The sequence below is a fragment of the Colletotrichum costaricense genome (assembly GCF_030867565.1).
Source record: "Colletotrichum costaricense strain IMI 309622 chromosome Unknown Scaffold_16.1, whole genome shotgun sequence".
NCBI lineage: Eukaryota > Fungi > Ascomycota > Sordariomycetes > Glomerellales > Glomerellaceae > Colletotrichum > Colletotrichum costaricense.
The window spans coordinates 442,666-459,073 of NW_026848245.1; the positions used below are offsets into that span (position 1 = coordinate 442,666).

The 16,408-nt window shown below is 51.2% G+C and overlaps 6 protein-coding genes across 6 annotated transcripts; 3 read left to right on the top strand and 3 right to left on the bottom strand.

The window, feature by feature from the left end:
- Positions 1–455: 455 nt before the first annotated feature.
- CCOS01_12936 (MGS207 protein) lies at positions 456–1,857 on the bottom strand (the record flags this gene model as incomplete). The annotated part of the gene is made up of 3 exons (XM_060461083.1): positions 456–1,243; positions 1,323–1,605; positions 1,705–1,857. The coding sequence occupies 3 exons, from the start codon at positions 1,855–1,857 to the stop codon at positions 456–458; spliced, it is 1,224 nt and encodes a 407-aa protein (XP_060308285.1).
- A 535-nt stretch (positions 1,858–2,392) lies between these two features.
- Positions 2,393–4,080, top strand: CCOS01_12937 (fluconazole resistance protein; the record flags this gene model as incomplete). The annotated part of the gene is made up of 4 exons (XM_060461084.1): positions 2,393–2,589; positions 2,669–3,125; positions 3,190–3,765; positions 3,826–4,080. 4 exons carry the CDS (start codon positions 2,393–2,395, stop codon positions 4,078–4,080), a joined length of 1,485 nt encoding a protein of 494 aa, XP_060308286.1.
- A 186-nt stretch (positions 4,081–4,266) lies between these two features.
- On the bottom strand, positions 4,267–5,572 carry CCOS01_12938 (biotin synthase; the record flags this gene model as incomplete). The annotated part of the gene is made up of 2 exons (XM_060461085.1): positions 4,267–5,184; positions 5,246–5,572. 2 exons carry the CDS (start codon positions 5,570–5,572, stop codon positions 4,267–4,269), a joined length of 1,245 nt encoding a protein of 414 aa, XP_060308287.1.
- Positions 5,573–7,127: 1,555 nt separating this feature from the next.
- CCOS01_12939 (uncharacterized protein) lies at positions 7,128–8,078 on the bottom strand (the record flags this gene model as incomplete). The annotated part of the gene is made up of 1 exon (XM_060461086.1): positions 7,128–8,078. The coding sequence occupies one exon, from the start codon at positions 8,076–8,078 to the stop codon at positions 7,128–7,130; it is 951 nt and encodes a 316-aa protein (XP_060308288.1).
- A 2,297-nt stretch (positions 8,079–10,375) lies between these two features.
- Positions 10,376–11,663, top strand: CCOS01_12940 (uncharacterized protein; the record flags this gene model as incomplete). The annotated part of the gene is made up of 3 exons (XM_060461087.1): positions 10,376–10,535; positions 10,592–10,852; positions 10,909–11,663. 3 exons carry the CDS (start codon positions 10,376–10,378, stop codon positions 11,661–11,663), a joined length of 1,176 nt encoding a protein of 391 aa, XP_060308289.1.
- Positions 11,664–14,556: 2,893 nt separating this feature from the next.
- On the top strand, positions 14,557–16,159 carry CCOS01_12941 (protein phosphatase 2C; the record flags this gene model as incomplete). Its single annotated transcript, XM_060461088.1, has 2 exons — positions 14,557–15,086; positions 15,142–16,159. The coding sequence occupies 2 exons, from the start codon at positions 14,557–14,559 to the stop codon at positions 16,157–16,159; spliced, it is 1,548 nt and encodes a 515-aa protein (XP_060308290.1).
- Between the last annotated feature and the right edge of the window lie 249 nt (positions 16,160–16,408).

Below are 16,408 nucleotides of genomic sequence, written 5' to 3' on the forward strand. Positions count from 1 at the left end.
TGATGTGCCAAGAGGACGTCGAGAGCGACAGCGACAGCGACAGCGTCAGCGTCAGATGACGGCACTCGACTGCGCGCTTGACGCACCTGGTCCCCTAAACCAAGTACGTACATTGTTGATTGATGTGCCTTGTTTCGCGCTATTCGAGACGGGCGGTGCAATGCTAAGAGACAGAGAGGGACAAGGTCCGGCAGTCGGGCTTGCTCACTTGAAATTAAACTTCAACGGGCGCACCTCCTCATGTTGATTGAGCTTACCTCATCTCACTCTTCCTCAATCGTTCATCTCACTTCTCTCACTTCACTTCACTTCACTTCACTCACTCACCTCTCACTTGAGACACTCAGTCTTACTACCGCAATACTGCTCACACTCCCATTGTTATTTGACCACTCGCTACGACTTGCTTGCTCAACTGCCGACCAAAGGACGCAGAGCCTGGGGGGAAAACACAGCTAAGCAACACCAGTAAGCCCAAAGGCAGCCTCGACACCGACCCCATATCCTCCCCATCCGTTAAACTCATTCACAAACACGTCGGCTGCTCGTTGATACAGTCCGCCTGAAGCCCCCCAAGTCTCTTCAACCACCTTCATACCTCTGACGACCTTCGGGAAGTGCACGTCAGTCATCCACTTGCTGTTCAATGAGTTCTTGAAAATTGTGCCCCACGCAGGTGTCTCGCCACCCTTTGACAACCCTTCTTCATCCCAGTCGAGGCCCGGTCGAAGCTGTGCGATGTACACCATCATCGTATAGAGGCCGTATTGTCTCATCACCGAAACCTTCTGCTCATGCGACCAGAGCGGCAGAAGAATGCGTAAAGCATGTGCAAAAGTCAAAATGTGAGCCACGAAGAAATCGAACATGCCCTCCTCATTATTGCGCGTTTCCATGAACAGCCCCGCTGCCATCTTGGCGCAGTCCCCGAGCTGTGAGTCTGGATCCTCGACGACCCACGCGTGCCAGTGTTCGAAAACTTCAGATCTGAATCTGCCGAGGAGTGTGAAGAGATTCACGAACCCCGGGGAATCGACGTAGCCATCGAATCTCTTGTCGGCACGGATACGACCCAATACTTCCTTGATGCTTTTGGTCTTGTAAGTTGACGTGTCTGGTGGAGGGTTATCCAGAATCTCGTGAGTCGGATCGTACTCCGTGCAACCCATACTCAAGGCTTCCGTGGCGACCTTTTCGTCATCAAACTCGTATGCGTATGCAAGATGAATGAAAGGGTGACCGACTGCGATGATGAAAAGTTAGTTAAAACCAGATGTATCACCGGGCGTGATGAGACACAGCCTAGAGAACGGAAGACTTACGCCCTCCAGAGAATCCGTTGATAATCGGTTCAGGTCCAGCCCAGACATAGTCTTCTACAACCTTTTTCCAGTCGCCGCCGTATTTCGCAACTTCACCGTCAAAGAATATGGCATAGGCCGCAGTGTATGGCTTCTGCCCAAGAAACTTCCTCCAGTTGAATGTGGTGACCTCTTCATGCGTGATTCGTTTGTCGTCAGATTCGACCAGATGAGGGGATTCGACGTCGAAAATATGCTGTAACTGGGAGTCTGTCGCGCCTAGAAGATAAGACGATCCAAGAGCCTGTCATATGTGACGTGGTTATATCAGCCTCCGCCCCAATGATTAAGTACCGAGACATGAGTGAATAGTGGCCGAGCATCACGCACGAGGAATACTCACATGCGGCATATGGTTGTGTAGGATTAGTCGAGGGTCGCGAAGAATGGCGTGCTCATTGTGATTTCGATTCAGCAGCTTCTTAAGTTTCAAAGATGTAGGATCGCATAGCTCCGACAAACGGTGGGGAGGGACCTTCTCAAGCTTGATCGACATGGTGACACCTTTGAAGTTGGGATAAGGTGATTTAGGTTTGGATAATGAACAATAATGTGCCTGATATCAAAGATGGCCAGCATCTTCTGCTCGACTTTCAAGACAGTCATTTTATACTTGGTATAACGTTCCGCTAGTATCCACAGCGGCAACGGCACGGACAACTAGTCACCAGTTTCCAACATCCATCATCCGATTGGAGTCTCAGTATGGGGAATACGGCATTTGAATTATCCCCGCAATCAAAGAAGCGAATATGCTTAAGGGGTGGGATTCGGCGAACGGACATCACCACAACCGAGCTCTTCACTCTAAAGCCGGCGTCACTCCGGAAATCTTTAAAAGGTCCGAGACTCCGACGATGTGCTTCGGCACAACCAGGCCTCAAGGACGAGCCGAGAACGCCGTCAGCCAAATTCGTAACGTTATGTTAAGTCAGTTAGGGAGATCAGGTCGTATCTCGATTCTTTCGAAAATCGGATAGGTTCCCCCATTCGTTCGTGAGTCTGATACACATGAGTCTAAGAAAGCAACTATGGGCGAACAGATGATTCCGCCCGGACAGGGCACCATCATGGTTCACAGTGACGCCATAGACGACAGCGATACTGCAATGGTGAATTCTTACTTGGTTGACTGGGATGGACCAGACGATCCAGAAAATCCGATGAACTGGTCAAAGTGCAAGAAGGCTCTATTCATCACGACGCTTGGGTACATCTCAACACTCAGGTATGGCTCATTTTTCAACCTAAGAAAGCAGAATCACACAACAAGACTGCATCAATACTGACACAAATTGTTATTGCAGCCCCCTAGCATCATCGATCGCGGCACCGGGAATTGCTTCCATCAAGTCAGATTTCAACGTCACAGACACATACGTTGGGGCGTTCATGATATCGGGATTTCTGATCGGCTACTGCTGTGGCCCGTTGATCATCGCACCGCTTTCAGAGATGTACGGTCGTTATGTTCTATACAACGCTGGTAGTCTCCTATTTCTCATTTTCAACGTTGCATGCTCCGTGGCACCCAACTCGGGTAGCATGATTGCGTTTCGCATCTTTGCTGGCATAGGCGGATCTACCCCGTTGACTCTTGGGGCTGCGTCGCTGGCAGACACAGTTCCGAGAGAAAAGAGAGGACTTGCCATGATGGTCTGGACTCTTGGGCCGATGGTGGGCCCAACCATTGGGCCCATTGCAGGAGGCTATTTATCAGAAACGATAGGCTGGCGATGGTCTTTTCGAGTGGTGTCTGTTGCTGTGAGTTGATACTTTGGGCATAGCCGCTTTGTGTTCTTTAATCGCAGCTAACATGACTTTGAAGGCTGGAGTAGCTGCCCTCGGCACAGCATTCTGCATGCCCGAATCATACGCCCTGACCCTTCTGGAACGAAAGGCACGACGACTTCGCGTGCAGACCAGAAACCCACACCTCGAATCTGTTCTAGCAACCCACCGTAAGCCAAAAGACCTCTTCATGTTCTCCATTCTTCGACCGGCGAAGATGATGTTTCTCTCGCCCATTGTCTTCTGCCTTTCAGTTTATATGGCCATCCTCTACGGCTACCTCTACCTGCTTTTCACAACCTTCCCCCAGGTTTTCAAGCAGCAGTACGGATTCTCTCAAGGGTCAGCGGGGTTGGCGTACATCGGCATCGGTGTAGGCTCAGTGATCGGACTTCTATTCTCTGGTCTAGTGTCAGACAGGCTTGTGCTGAAGTTGTCACTCACAAATGGCGGGCAGTTTCAGCCGGAATATCGACTGCCGCCCATGCTTATGGGTGCTATCCTAGTCCCCATAGGATTGTTTTGGTATGGTTGGACTGCAGATAAACAGCTTCAATGGATGCTACCTATCATAGGAACAGCCATCCTAGGATGCGGGATTGTTATAGTCCTGGTAAGAGCCCGCACCTACCTATGCAACTGTGTCATCGGTACTGACGTGTGTGTCTTGAAGATGTCGATCTCGACTTATCTGGTTGACGCATTTACGGCATACGCTGCATCAGCCATGGCAGCCAGCACAGTCACCAGGTCATTGTTGGGCGCATTCTTGCCCCTGGCTGGTGACCGGTTGTATCAGAGCCTTGGGCTCGGATGGGGAAACTCACTCCTCGGCTTCATTGCTTTCGTCATGATTCCAATCCCTTTAGTATTCTACAGATACGGTCAGGTCATCAGGCAAATGAAACTCTTCAAGACCGAGTTCTAGGTGGGAAGAACGCGCATACGGAAGCTTTTGAGTCGAACGACGGAAAGGGGGTAATGAGTCATGGAGCAATTAGCTAGAGAGTATGGACATCTCGTCAAAGGTCCTTGAGTCCTGAGGAACGGGTTTCAAAATCCCCCACATCAAGTCCATGATGGTGTAAAATCTTTATTCTTGTTGCTTTTATCTTCAGATCTCAATCTCGGCCATTGGAGCCGGCGACTTGTGGTGGCTCTTCATCGGTGTCAGACCCCAGCGGCCAAACATGGCATTATCCTCGTCCCAGCTGTTGCAGTCCGTCGTCAACATCTTTTCGCCTGTGAAGATAGCGTTGGCTCCAGCCATGAAGCACATGGCCTGCTTCTCCTCCGACATGGTCTTCCTTCCGGCAGCAATACGGATAATGGTCGCCGGCATAAGAAGGCGGGCGGTCGCAATGGTCCGCAGCATGCTCGAGAACTGGATGGGCGTGCGGTCACCCAGCGGCGTACCCTTGATCGGTACAAGAGCGTTGACGGGGAAACTCTCGGGGTGGGAAGGGAGCGTGGAGACGGTGTGCAGCAGACCAACGCGGTCGTCGGATGACTCTCCGAGTCCGAGAATGCCACCCGAACACACGTTGATACCGGCGTCGCGGACGTGGCTCAGGGTCTTAAGGCGCTCGTCGTAGCTGCGAGTCGAGATGACGGACGGGTAGAACTCGCGGCTGGTGTCGACGTTGTGGTTGTAGGCAGTCAGTCCGGCCTCCTTGAGCTCCTTGGCCTGTTCCGAGTCAATCATGCCGAGGGTGACGCAGACCTCCATATCCATTGCCCTCACACCCGTGACCATGGCCTTGATGTTCTTTAAGCTGTTCTTGCGGCCGCGCATATCGCGCCATGCGGCGCCCATGCAAAAGCGCGTGCTACCGTTCTCCTTTGCAGTGCGGGCCGCGGCGAGGACAGACTCGACGCTCTCGACCTTCTTAGCCTTGAGGCCGGTGCCATCTTGGTATCGGGTTGACTGGGCGCAGTAGGAGCAGTCCTCGGTGCAGCCGCCGGTCTTGATGTTCATGAGCGTGCAGAGCTGGACTTCGGAAGGGTTGTGGAAGCGGCGGTGGATGGAGCCCTGGTGAATGATATTTCGTTAGCAATTCACGAGATGACGATGATGGTCTCGAGAAACGTACAGCTTGGAAAGCCAACTCCATCAGGGGTTGGTAGTAGATGGCAGAGATCTCCTCTCTTGTCCAGTCATGTCTAACAGTGGTTGCGCTGGCGGCCTTTTGCAGAATCTTCTTGGCCTCAATGGCACGCTGTGCGGCCTTCAGCTCGGCATCGTTGACCGGTGTAGGAGGCGGGGGAGCGGGTGCCACGCCGACAGCTTCCGCGACGGAGGACATGCATGCTCGGGATACAACCGGGAGCTGCTTATGGGTGAATTGTGAAGAGAGAGGCGTTCGTCCAAGGCCTCGCAAGGCAGCGGTCCTGGCAACAGCCATTGCGTTGGCTTTCATATTTGTTGATTTGAGATGTCTGGTCCGAAAGTACCTTGGTGATGAAGGCGGATTTTGGCGCTCGGCAAGGGATGTTAGTCTGCAGACTGGAATCACCAATTGACTTTCTCAACGCCTCGGATGTAAGCTTAGGATCCAGTTGCCAGCGGACAGCAGGTATTCGTCAGTCCCTAGGTTGAACGAACAACAGATCTTGAAGAACGGCAAGGCAAGCTGTCAGACAGCTTCAGCACACGAAAGAATGAGGGGTGAGGGGTTTTGAAGCTTCAGGGTTCCCGCCTCACCACCTCGGGAATCGGTCGAGCAATAATAGCTCCCCTGTCCAACACGGTCCGGCCTGAAGCTGCTTCAGCAGCGCCATAAGCCATAACCGGCGGTTAGACACGCCTATGTGCGCATATCTGAGTCAACTTCAGGGCCAAGAGCCGGTGGGTTAACACTGCTGCATTGGCAAAGCTTCCCGCAGCTCTCGGCTAACCGGATGCGACCCCAGGATTCTTGGATTGGTGGAAAGCCTGGGTGGAGAGGTTGAGAGGGGACTTAGGGGAGCGAAGGGGGCACAGGGAAGAGGTCATCTCGAAAAGAAACGATACGATAGGGCGCGTTATCCCCCGCCGGGTGTAGCTACAGCGAGTGGAGCGTTACGCGCGAAGCGTTGACCTCCAGTCTGCTTCTCAGCATCCCCAACAAAACTCTCCGCGGAACGCGCGAGTATATTCCCGAGCCCCTTGGCAAAATGTTGTACTCCCACTGCAAGCTTGGAAGCTTCTGGAGAATCTCCATCTTCTGCAACGTTCACTGAGCCGTAAGCTCAACCTACAATGGTCATTAGAAGGCAGTGATGCTGTTCCTACAAGCTGACCGTTGAATACATCTGCTGGCTTCAAGATGGTTGTGGGAACGACTCCCGCAGTGACGAACCAAGACCCATCGAAACATTGCGGGCATTATTGGCATTCAGGGATCAAGCTACGGCACGCTAAAAGCGGGGGTTTCGCGCCAATCTTAGAAAACTGCCCATCAACGAGTGACCATTGAGGTGTTTCTTGTGACAGTTCTGAGGCCAGGATTGGGCTTGGGATCTGAGCAATGGTTGCATTTAAAATAGGAGCCTCCTCCTACCTTCCAACTTGATAGTTTTTACTTCAAAAGCGCGTCGGTCGAGCTGGCATTTTTGGGCGGGGGAAAGCAAGCCCGATGATCTTCCAATGAACAGAGCACACTTCTAAGTATGTTTCTCAGGTATGGTTTGACTGTCGATCACATGCAAAGCTGGAAGATGATGAGTCAACCCATGACGTGCGCGTGGGGAATATCATGAAAGATTGAGGACTCGTAATCTCAACAACACATGATATTTCAATTTCAACAATGCGCTTAGAGCCGTTTTGTTTAAGGAATTAGACGTTGCAATAGCCAGCTGATTGATAATGCCGTTCAAACTAATGGATAACATAACATGCACTTTGAACACCAACCAGAATGCCTCAAGCAAGGATACTGTAGAGTTGACTTCCCATCTCATTGAGTTGCGTCTTTCAACTCTGCAGTGGAACTATTCATACAGAGTGCCGCTCGTGTACTTAAGACCCGTATCACAAGCCACCGTGACAACCACTTTGCCAGGACCAAGTTCCTTAGCCAAGGAAAGAGCTCCAACAACATTAAGTCCTGTTGAAGTTCCCGTCAAAAGTCCCTCTTCCTTTGCGAGTCTACGGCACATGGCCCGCGCCTCATCCTCCGGATACGCTCGTGCTTCGTCGTATAAGGTGTCGTCAAGCAATGGGGGAACAAATCCGGGACTGATACCTTCAATTCCATGGACACCTCCGTGCCCCTTGGCAACAACGGGCGATGATGCAGGCTCAAGCGTGATAATCTTTGTATCGGCACGCACACCTTTAAGCACCTTTGCAACTCCCATCACCATGCCAGCGCCGCCAATGGCACCGCAGAAGGCATCAATTCCTTGCGGAAACTGCTGGGCCAATTCGTCTCCAAGAGTCTTGTAACCCGCCATACAGTCCTTGTTCTTGAACTGGTCTGCGGCGTAGTACCCCTCGTTTTCTTCGACGATTGTCTTCGCCTTCTTGACCATAGACGGAAACAAATCTGGCGTAATCTTTCCGGTGGGACTGTGGACGATATCGACAAAAGCCCCGAAAGCAGCCATCGTGCGCAATTTCTCTTTGGCGAAGACATCCGAGCAGACGGCATGGAACCCGTACCCCTTCAAGGTGCATACAAAGGCCAGAGAAGACCCCGTGCTACCGCCGGTGGCTTCGACTATAGTCGAGCCTGGCTTCAAGTCTCCTCGGCGCTCTGCCTCTTCAACAATGGCTCTGGCCAGGCGATCTTTGTAGGAGCCCGTGGGGTTGAGAGACTCAAGCTTCAAATACACGTCGGCGCTACCTTCCGGTACAACACTACGCAGTCGTACGCATGGTGTGTTGCCGATGGCATCTAGGGCTGAGTGAACAGGTGGGGGAGCGGATATCGCAGTCATGTTGAGTTGCGATATTGCTCAGTTCCTTTGACTGAGAATTAGTATCAATGTGGTGAAGTATGACATAAGTAAAGTAGTCTAAGTCACCCTAACTCACTTGTCGAATGCTATTAGAGATCGTCTATCGGGTATAAAAGTATGCGTCATTGGCATCGTTGTCAAGCCCAGTATTCCCTCATACTAACCTTATATAATCAACCAGGCACTCTGGGGATTGTGGGGGCGGGCTTCGACTGGCCAGTGAGCACCCGCGCCCTTCTGACCCAGTCCCGTCAGATTGCTGTCGAACAAAGGCGTAAAGCCAGCGGATATCCTCCAGGCGCAACAGCAAGCGGCGCGAATACTCACATAAGCTATTAATTAGAAGCATGTCCGATGAGGATCGGGACCCTGTGTTCAGAGAGAAAATTGCAGCAATCAAGCAAGGCTGGCGGCCATACCAATTGCTTACCTAACTTCTTATGTTCTTTCATCTGACTTCAGACCGAAACTGAAGTACGGATAGTCCACTGCCAATTAGCCAGCCAGAGCTTCCGAGTCGCTGACTACAACTTTGCGGGGACTGTTGAGGTGTTGCAGATGCTCTTAAACTTCCATCCACGTGCTGGATGTGGAACATGGGCTGGCCGTAGCCCCATATTTCGGCGTCAGACTACAGAATAACTAAAGCACGGAGATATTCCTTATTTTTTGACAATTGATTATCATTCTTATGGCAAAAGAAAGTTCCTATCGTGATAACCTCAACTATCCAAAAACCGTATCATCCGTCGTTCACTATTGGTTATAGGATTATTTGAATTGGCAATGATTTATGTCGAAGTGTTGCATGCTTAGAAGCCATCATAGCAGAACCCCAGCCACACATGCCAGATGGCAAACTGACCGGCACCGCCTTCAGAATCTCTGAAAAGCATCTCTTATATGGAATAGCGATGACTGTGTTCTAATCATGGCACCTCGCTTCAGCTTCCACGGACCCGTCGACAACACAACACTGAATTTCGGGTCCGGGCCGTCCCCCGCGGCCGGATCCTTGAGCAACGTGCAATCAACGTATGGTTCGTTAAAGGCAGCTCTTTTGCGAAGAGCTGATACGGCTAAGGATTAGAAACGACACTAACCGTGGACGCATGGGCGCCGTGTTCTCAGTACTCGCCAGCGTTATCATACGAGAGCGAGCCTAGGTGGGAAGGAATCAAGGATTCGTTCCATCATGACTGACTCGCGGGTTCCGTATTGCCGTGAACCCCCTTGAAGCGCGATTAGCCACCCACACCAACGTAGGACGCACGGTACGGTAGTACACAGAGGCTGGCAGACATGAGCTGTGAGTACCGGCATGGATCTGGGGTAGACAAACGGTCAATAGAGTGCGCCCCTGTTTCGGGCGTCTCAGACACCAGTCCACCGGAAGGAGTGGCTTTGCATCAGCAGCGCAGCATCCATCAAGCATTGCAACGCCACGCAGGGGACTTCCATCTTGCCTCGCAATCAGGCCTCGGATCTACAGAAAATGGCAGGGGATCCCAAAGCTTATTAGACGCTAAATCCCCGAGGCCACGAAAGAGCATTGGGCATTGCGACATACTGATAGCATTGTGCATTTTGATTGACTGAGGGGGACATTGTCTGGGAGATAGCCAATGGACACATACAGGGGAGATGAACTAGTGGCGTTTTCCTTTCATCTGACGGCCATCTGACGCTGCCATATCAATTCCTCACTGGTTCTACTCACGCGCTATCTTTTCTTCTTTCTATCCCTTACCCGGTGGGCGCGTTATCTTTTAACGGACTGTCGCCCCATGAGCAACGGGCACTAAGCCACAATACGAGAACGCCCAAAATGCGCATACCTCCCACATCGAATCTAATGTGAACGGTGAAACGGTATGGTGATGCAGTGACCGAGATTAGGTAAAGATTGATTGCGCTCATCCAACGTTGTGCCTGATCAATGCTAACGAATCGGCAGCTATTATTTCGCCAGTATTATAAGCCAGAAGTCTTCCTTCTGTCGAATAATACTCGCAGATCGAGGCACGCACCCAGATCTGGAGACGTGTACTCGTGCAGAATGAGACAGTCTTAGCAAAGCCATGTCACAAATCTCGAATTCTTGCACAAGCGTTAGTTGCTCTTTTCGCTCATATTTGTAGATTTTTGTTTAACATTTGTTTTCAACTAATCAGGACTGGAATCCTCCAAGTCGCCAACGGCTTTCGGGCCTGGTATCATTACCTAAAACTACCGAACGTTCACGAATCCCATTGTCCAGTTGATTTTGCTGCGACATGGCTTCAGCAAAGGTGGACTTGGCAGTCGCAATACCCACCTTCATCGGATCTGTCTTGTCCGCCCTTTTTACGTTTGCCGTCCTAATTTTGCATTTTATTTCTCCTCCGAGACGCCGGCATGTCCGCCATGCGCTCATTGTTAATCTTCTACTATCCGGTATGTTGAACAACAAGAAGCAATGGATCAAGTTGTGTCTAACAGTATGACTTTAGACTTTGTCGACATGGTGAACAATACTGTAACTGGTATCATATTACTGAGGGATGGCCCTCTTGACCAAGCACTTCCTGCCGGAGGATGTACCATGAATGCGTGGGTGGGCCAGCTTACAGTTCAAACGACGGATTTCAATATCTTGTTCATCTCGATAACGGTCCTTCTCACTGTAAACAAGAATCATCTGCTGCAAGATTCTTCACTACGACGAATCCTTGTTGTATGTCTCTGTGCATGGATACCGGGCATTATCACTAGTAGGTCATTCACTGCTCCATGTTCAGAATATTGCGCATTTTGACCCTCGAACTAGGCTTTACTGCCCTTGGATTGCATATATATGGCCCAGTAGGTGGGAATTGGTGCTGGATTCAAAAGAAGTATCCCGTCTACCGTTGGGCATTATCCTTTGGGTGGCGCCTCTTGATATTCTTCTTGACAGTCGGCATCTATACAGCCATTTACATCAAACTGAGACGATTATTCGGCCGCTTCCGGTTTTCGGAAAATTCCATCGAAGCTGTCACCACAGGCAGGAGCCGCCGCACACAAACTATACCATCATCCGGCGAAGATCAGAAGCCTCCCACGGAGCAGTATATCATGAAGACGACGTCGTTTACCGTTTCACACGACCAGGAGGACAATCGAGGCTTGGCTAGCGATTCGTCATCAACAGCACCGATCAACGACCGAAACGATCAGACCGACGACCTGAACTTTGTGTCATCACACAACGCAGCTATTGGAGGAGATCATACCGCAGGCTTGGGAGAACCGGACGTGTGTACCGACCCGCCAAAGCTCCCACCACCACCAAACCTGCGGCGTATGCTGTTATTGAACGGTTACCCGATCGGCTATCTCATTCTCTGGACACCTGGGATTGTGAATCGATTGATTGAGATACAGGGCGGCACTTCGCCAAATTGGCTCATTGGTCTGCTAGCGTCTTCACAGTATATTGGCTTAGTACACGCTGTCACGTATGGCTACAACGAGCAGATCGGGCGTACTATCCGATCTTGGACCAATTTCCGGCGGAAAACCCATAGGCTCGGAGAATAGGAGGTTCGAGAATCACAAATGACCCGACACGAATCCCAACCGCATTTCGACAGCCTTCGGCGACATAGCGAGCGATTTACTTGGCACTTGTCAGGCATAATTTTCCCTTACTAAGGTGAAGGACGTCTAATTTTATTTAATATCAAGTGTAAAAACAACTTTCTAGATTCAGCCTTGTTCAAACATGTTTCGTGCGTGCTGTGCGAGTTGTACATGATAATCTGATTTTCTTGCGGTCTACTTTTCTACACTCTGGCTTGTCAAGCCGGGTGGCTGTGTTGCTTAGCAGGTTGATAGCCAGGACTAAGCAGACTGAGCATGTTCAGCTTGCAGATTCGGCCAATAATTACGAACCAGACTCATGCTGGCTGGCGCTTGGCGCTTTTGCCTATGCGAATCACTCTGGACTCTGGAGTTGGATCTTTCAGACGGTACGCCTCACCGCCAGGTGTAGAGCATCAGAAAATGCGCCGACAGGGAGGGAAAGAAACCGAGCTTGGCGAGGCGACTTGAAAATGGTTGCCTGTAGGTCACCAACAGAAACAGGAGTATACTGAATATCTGAGCACTTCGTCACTAAAAACTTGGGCACCCACAGAAATATCGAGGCACAGAGCTTACCGGTCGATGCCCTCAAGCCATAGACAACTTTTAAAAGTGCATCTTAGACAGAACACTACCCCTTTCACCCCAATTTGTGACAGCGCAAGACTATCATAACTTCTCCGCATACCTCTCCATGCTTACCTAGGTAGCTAACAGTACTTCGGTTTCCATGACCTCTTCAAGCTCAACGTCAGGCACCTCAAAATGTCGCTAAACATTCCGCAATCCGAAGGGTATTTCAATTATTCAGCTCTGCCACAAAGCTCGATCTGACTTGTGTAGATCGAAAGTGTATCATCGTCATCTCGCCAAGCGGCAGACGATTTAAACAAGGGTGTCTAAATTTCGCTCCACGACTACCCGATTTCATCGCACCCGTACTATCACTCCGTCATAGGGCTGGGGAGAAGCAGAAAATCTTTGTGAGAACGAAAAGCCACAAGTTTTCACACCTGTGGAGTCTGTGGCGCCCGAACATGAGACCCAGACCGATAACATACTCGTCGCCAAGAGAATACAGTACGATCACATCAACCAGATTAGCACCGCGGGATATGTCATGATGGAAGGGAACGTTGATATAGATTAGGACTTAAGAAGATACATATTTGAACTCCTCAACTTCATATACGGAATTTAAGATGGGTGTAGAGCAGAAGTCACAAGGGTCAGTGAATCTTTATCGTGACTGGGCTTTTCTTTTCCTTTCCTTTCCATTCCTTTTTTTTTTCTTTTTGGTAAAAAGACCATACATTTATTTATCGACTTCCTGGCTCTACTTTGTTCAAGAGAAGAGGAAGAAGACGAGCTGAGTTCATCAGTAGAACAACGTGTAGAGATACCTTTTACATGTATCCTCAATTGCAGGGCTCTTCTTCAACATATACTGAGCTTCAGATTCCGTCTGATACACGATTGCCCAGTAGCACAAGATGCCAGACAAAGCGCATCTGATTCCAATCTCAAGCAATACATGAGCTTATCGACCAGGTTCTCGAAACGATAACCTGCGAGTCGACTGTTTCTTCCTGATGCGAGAAACTCACGACCAAGATACCATAACGTACAGGACAAATTTGCGAGTAGAGAGCAGCGTCAAGAGGCTTTCTATATCGGTTATATGGTAGACTCCATCCAAGACCTCATGGTAACGGCTGGGGAGGCTAGCACCAGATCTGAATTGGTCGACCTACAAAGAAACCACCCTAAGACTTCGCACAACCTACAGAGGTCGATTAGAGCAATATTTGCGCTGAATTTTGTTGCTCGACTAAATTCGTTTACGGACTTACGTGGCCGCGCGGACCCGCCGAATCTGTATTGGAGTCAAATCCCCGAGTGGAAAAGATGAAGATTGGATCCTACACGGCTTGGAGTTGCCAGAGAGTTTCAGGCCGGTAAATTCCGATCCGGACACATTCCAGTTTCTGGGTATTGCCATCGTATCAAATATGGTTGCTGACGTTGTGGGAATGGGGGAAAGTTCAATTATGTGCATCGGTATTAGAGGAGGACAATACACATCAAGGGACCACGTTCAGATATTATATTCCGAGCCAACAGCAGGAGAAAAGTGCATGATAACAAGTCTCAAAATGATATTGGAGGCTCAAAGAAGTGATTACTATTGAGTAAAATTACATGGGGCGGTTGGCTACCTATCAGCATCCTGGGAGGTTGCTCTCGTGATGCTTCACAGCCTACATCACACCAACCAACCATGGATCGGTTTCACTCCGTTTGTGAGTCACACAGATGGCCAGACTAAGCGGAAATAAGAAGCTGTGTAAGATGTATGAATCCTTCGACCCGTCACTCCGTTTCCCCCCTCCCGAGTTCCTGGTTTTGTTCAATGAGGCAGTGAGGCTGAGTCTCAGATGCAATTTGCTCGTTGTTGGTGCTGTTGGTGCCGTGTGGTCCGTGCCGCAGAGGGAAAATGCGGCGAAACGAAAATGGGAAAGAGCCAGGGGATGGAAGAAAGTACGCACGCGACCACCTGCCACAGCAACGGCGATTCACCGCAGCTTACTCCGTCTCACCTCATCAAAGTCTCACTCATCTCTCAATCTCATTCTCACTCTCACTTTCACGTTCACTTTCACTCTCACACTCTTGTTCACTTCATTACTCAAAAGCTCGTCTCAAAACAACTAGAGCGGCTCCTGTTTCCCTGATTCATCAACATCATTCTTCCATCCACCTACAAAAGGAGAGCCGCAACCGCACCCAGATGATTGAGGGATCGCCAAGCTAAACCACCCACACCAACCAAGCATTCAAAAGGTCCATGATGCTGCAGCGTGCATACCGCCCCAATGCCGGGGCCTACCTACGGTTCCACGCCCCCGCGCGTACCGTCCGCTCTTCGGCTCCGCGTTGGACGCGTCCAAACTCGAGTAGCACCGGCCCGTCACCAAGTTCCTCCTCCAACTTACCAAAGTACGCACTCGGAGCTGCTAGCGTCGCCGCCGGCTGGTTCATCGCCGATGTGGTGCGAGATCGCGGAAATGGCAACGGCAAGCCCACCAGCATCCCTTCGAGCCTGAAGCCTGTCACTCTTCCCAGCCTGGGATCCGGACCCGTTGACTTGGATGCCCTGGCCAAGACACCGGTTGATGGCGGCAGCTTCGAGACTGCGGATGCGAAGCTCCGTGAGGATGTCTTTGTGGGATCTTTCACTGCTGAGGGCAAGCACACTCATGTCCACGCCGCGAGAGTCGCGAGCAACCACCCTGTCGAGGACGTCATGACATTCTCCCTTGGCCCGGGTGTTGGAGAATCAGAGACATTGTACAACGGCGTCTATGATGGTCATGCGTGAGTCTCAATGTCATCTTCGCCTCTCAGATGCTTCTAGTACTAACCGAAACAGTGGATGGGCAACCTCGTTACTGCTCAAGAGCGCCCTCATCCCCGCCGTGTCCTCCTCCATCGCCCAACTCAGCCGTGGCACCGAAGACGCAGCAGTCGAAACAGCCATCGTCAAGGCCTTCACCAACCTCGACGACCTCATCACATCCAATGCCCAAAAGGCCATAGCCGGCCTGAAAACCGGCGCCGTCGAGCCCGCCGACTCCAAGGTCATCGCCGCCATCGCCCCCGCCATCGCAGGCTCATGTGCCCTCCTCTCCATCTTCGACCCAGCCACTTCGACCCTTCGAGTCGCCTGTACCGGTGACTCCCGCGCCGTCCTGGGCTCCATCGCTCCCGGCGCGACCTCGTACTCGGCGCGCGCCCTCTCCAAGGACCAGACGGGCCACAACAAGGATGAGTTTGACCGCATCGCCAAGGAGCACCCGGGCGAGGAGGCGGATATGATCGACACCAAGAGCGGCCGCCTCTTCGGCATCGCCATCACCCGTGCATTTGGCGACCACCGCTGGAAGTGGACTGCGGACGCCATCAAGGAAGCCCAGAACGACTTTTTCGGCACCGGTGTGCGGCCCAAGTACCTCACGCCGCCGTACATGACCGCCGCCCCCGTCGTGACCACTGTGACCGAAATCAAGGGCCCCGACTTTGTCATCCTCGCTTCAGACGGCCTGTGGGACCACATTTCGTCCGAACACGCGGTGGAATGCGTGTCGCGCTGGATCACGGCCAAGAAGGCCGGCGAGAAGACGCCTCGAGACAAGCTCGCCGTGGCTCCGGGCGTCAAGAGTGAGTTCGACATGTCTGCGGGTTGGGCGAACTGGTACGCCAAGCCGGAGCACTTTGTCGTCGAGGATCTCGACAACGCGGCTGTACATCTGATCAAGAACGCGCTGGGCGGTACGCGCAGGTCCCTCTTCACCGGCGTCACGCTCGCATACCCGCCGTTGGCTAGGAACGTCAGGGATGATGTTACAGTTCAGGTCATCTTCTTCCAGGACCCGGCCAAGGAGGCTTGATGATTTTGGGTTGCCTGCAAACATGCAGAGCGATTGAACATTTCCTCATCTTCCCGACTTCAGGGCACGGCGTTAAGTTTCATGAGATTCAGGGGCGTTTCTTTAACAGCTCAAATGCCATGCCATGGCCCAGACTCTGAGGAGTTTATGATGCAGAGCGCATCATCATCAACCAACATCAATATCACAATTTATGATAGCAAAAACACGTAGAAAACTGATAAACCCCCGAAAAATAATACAATAACA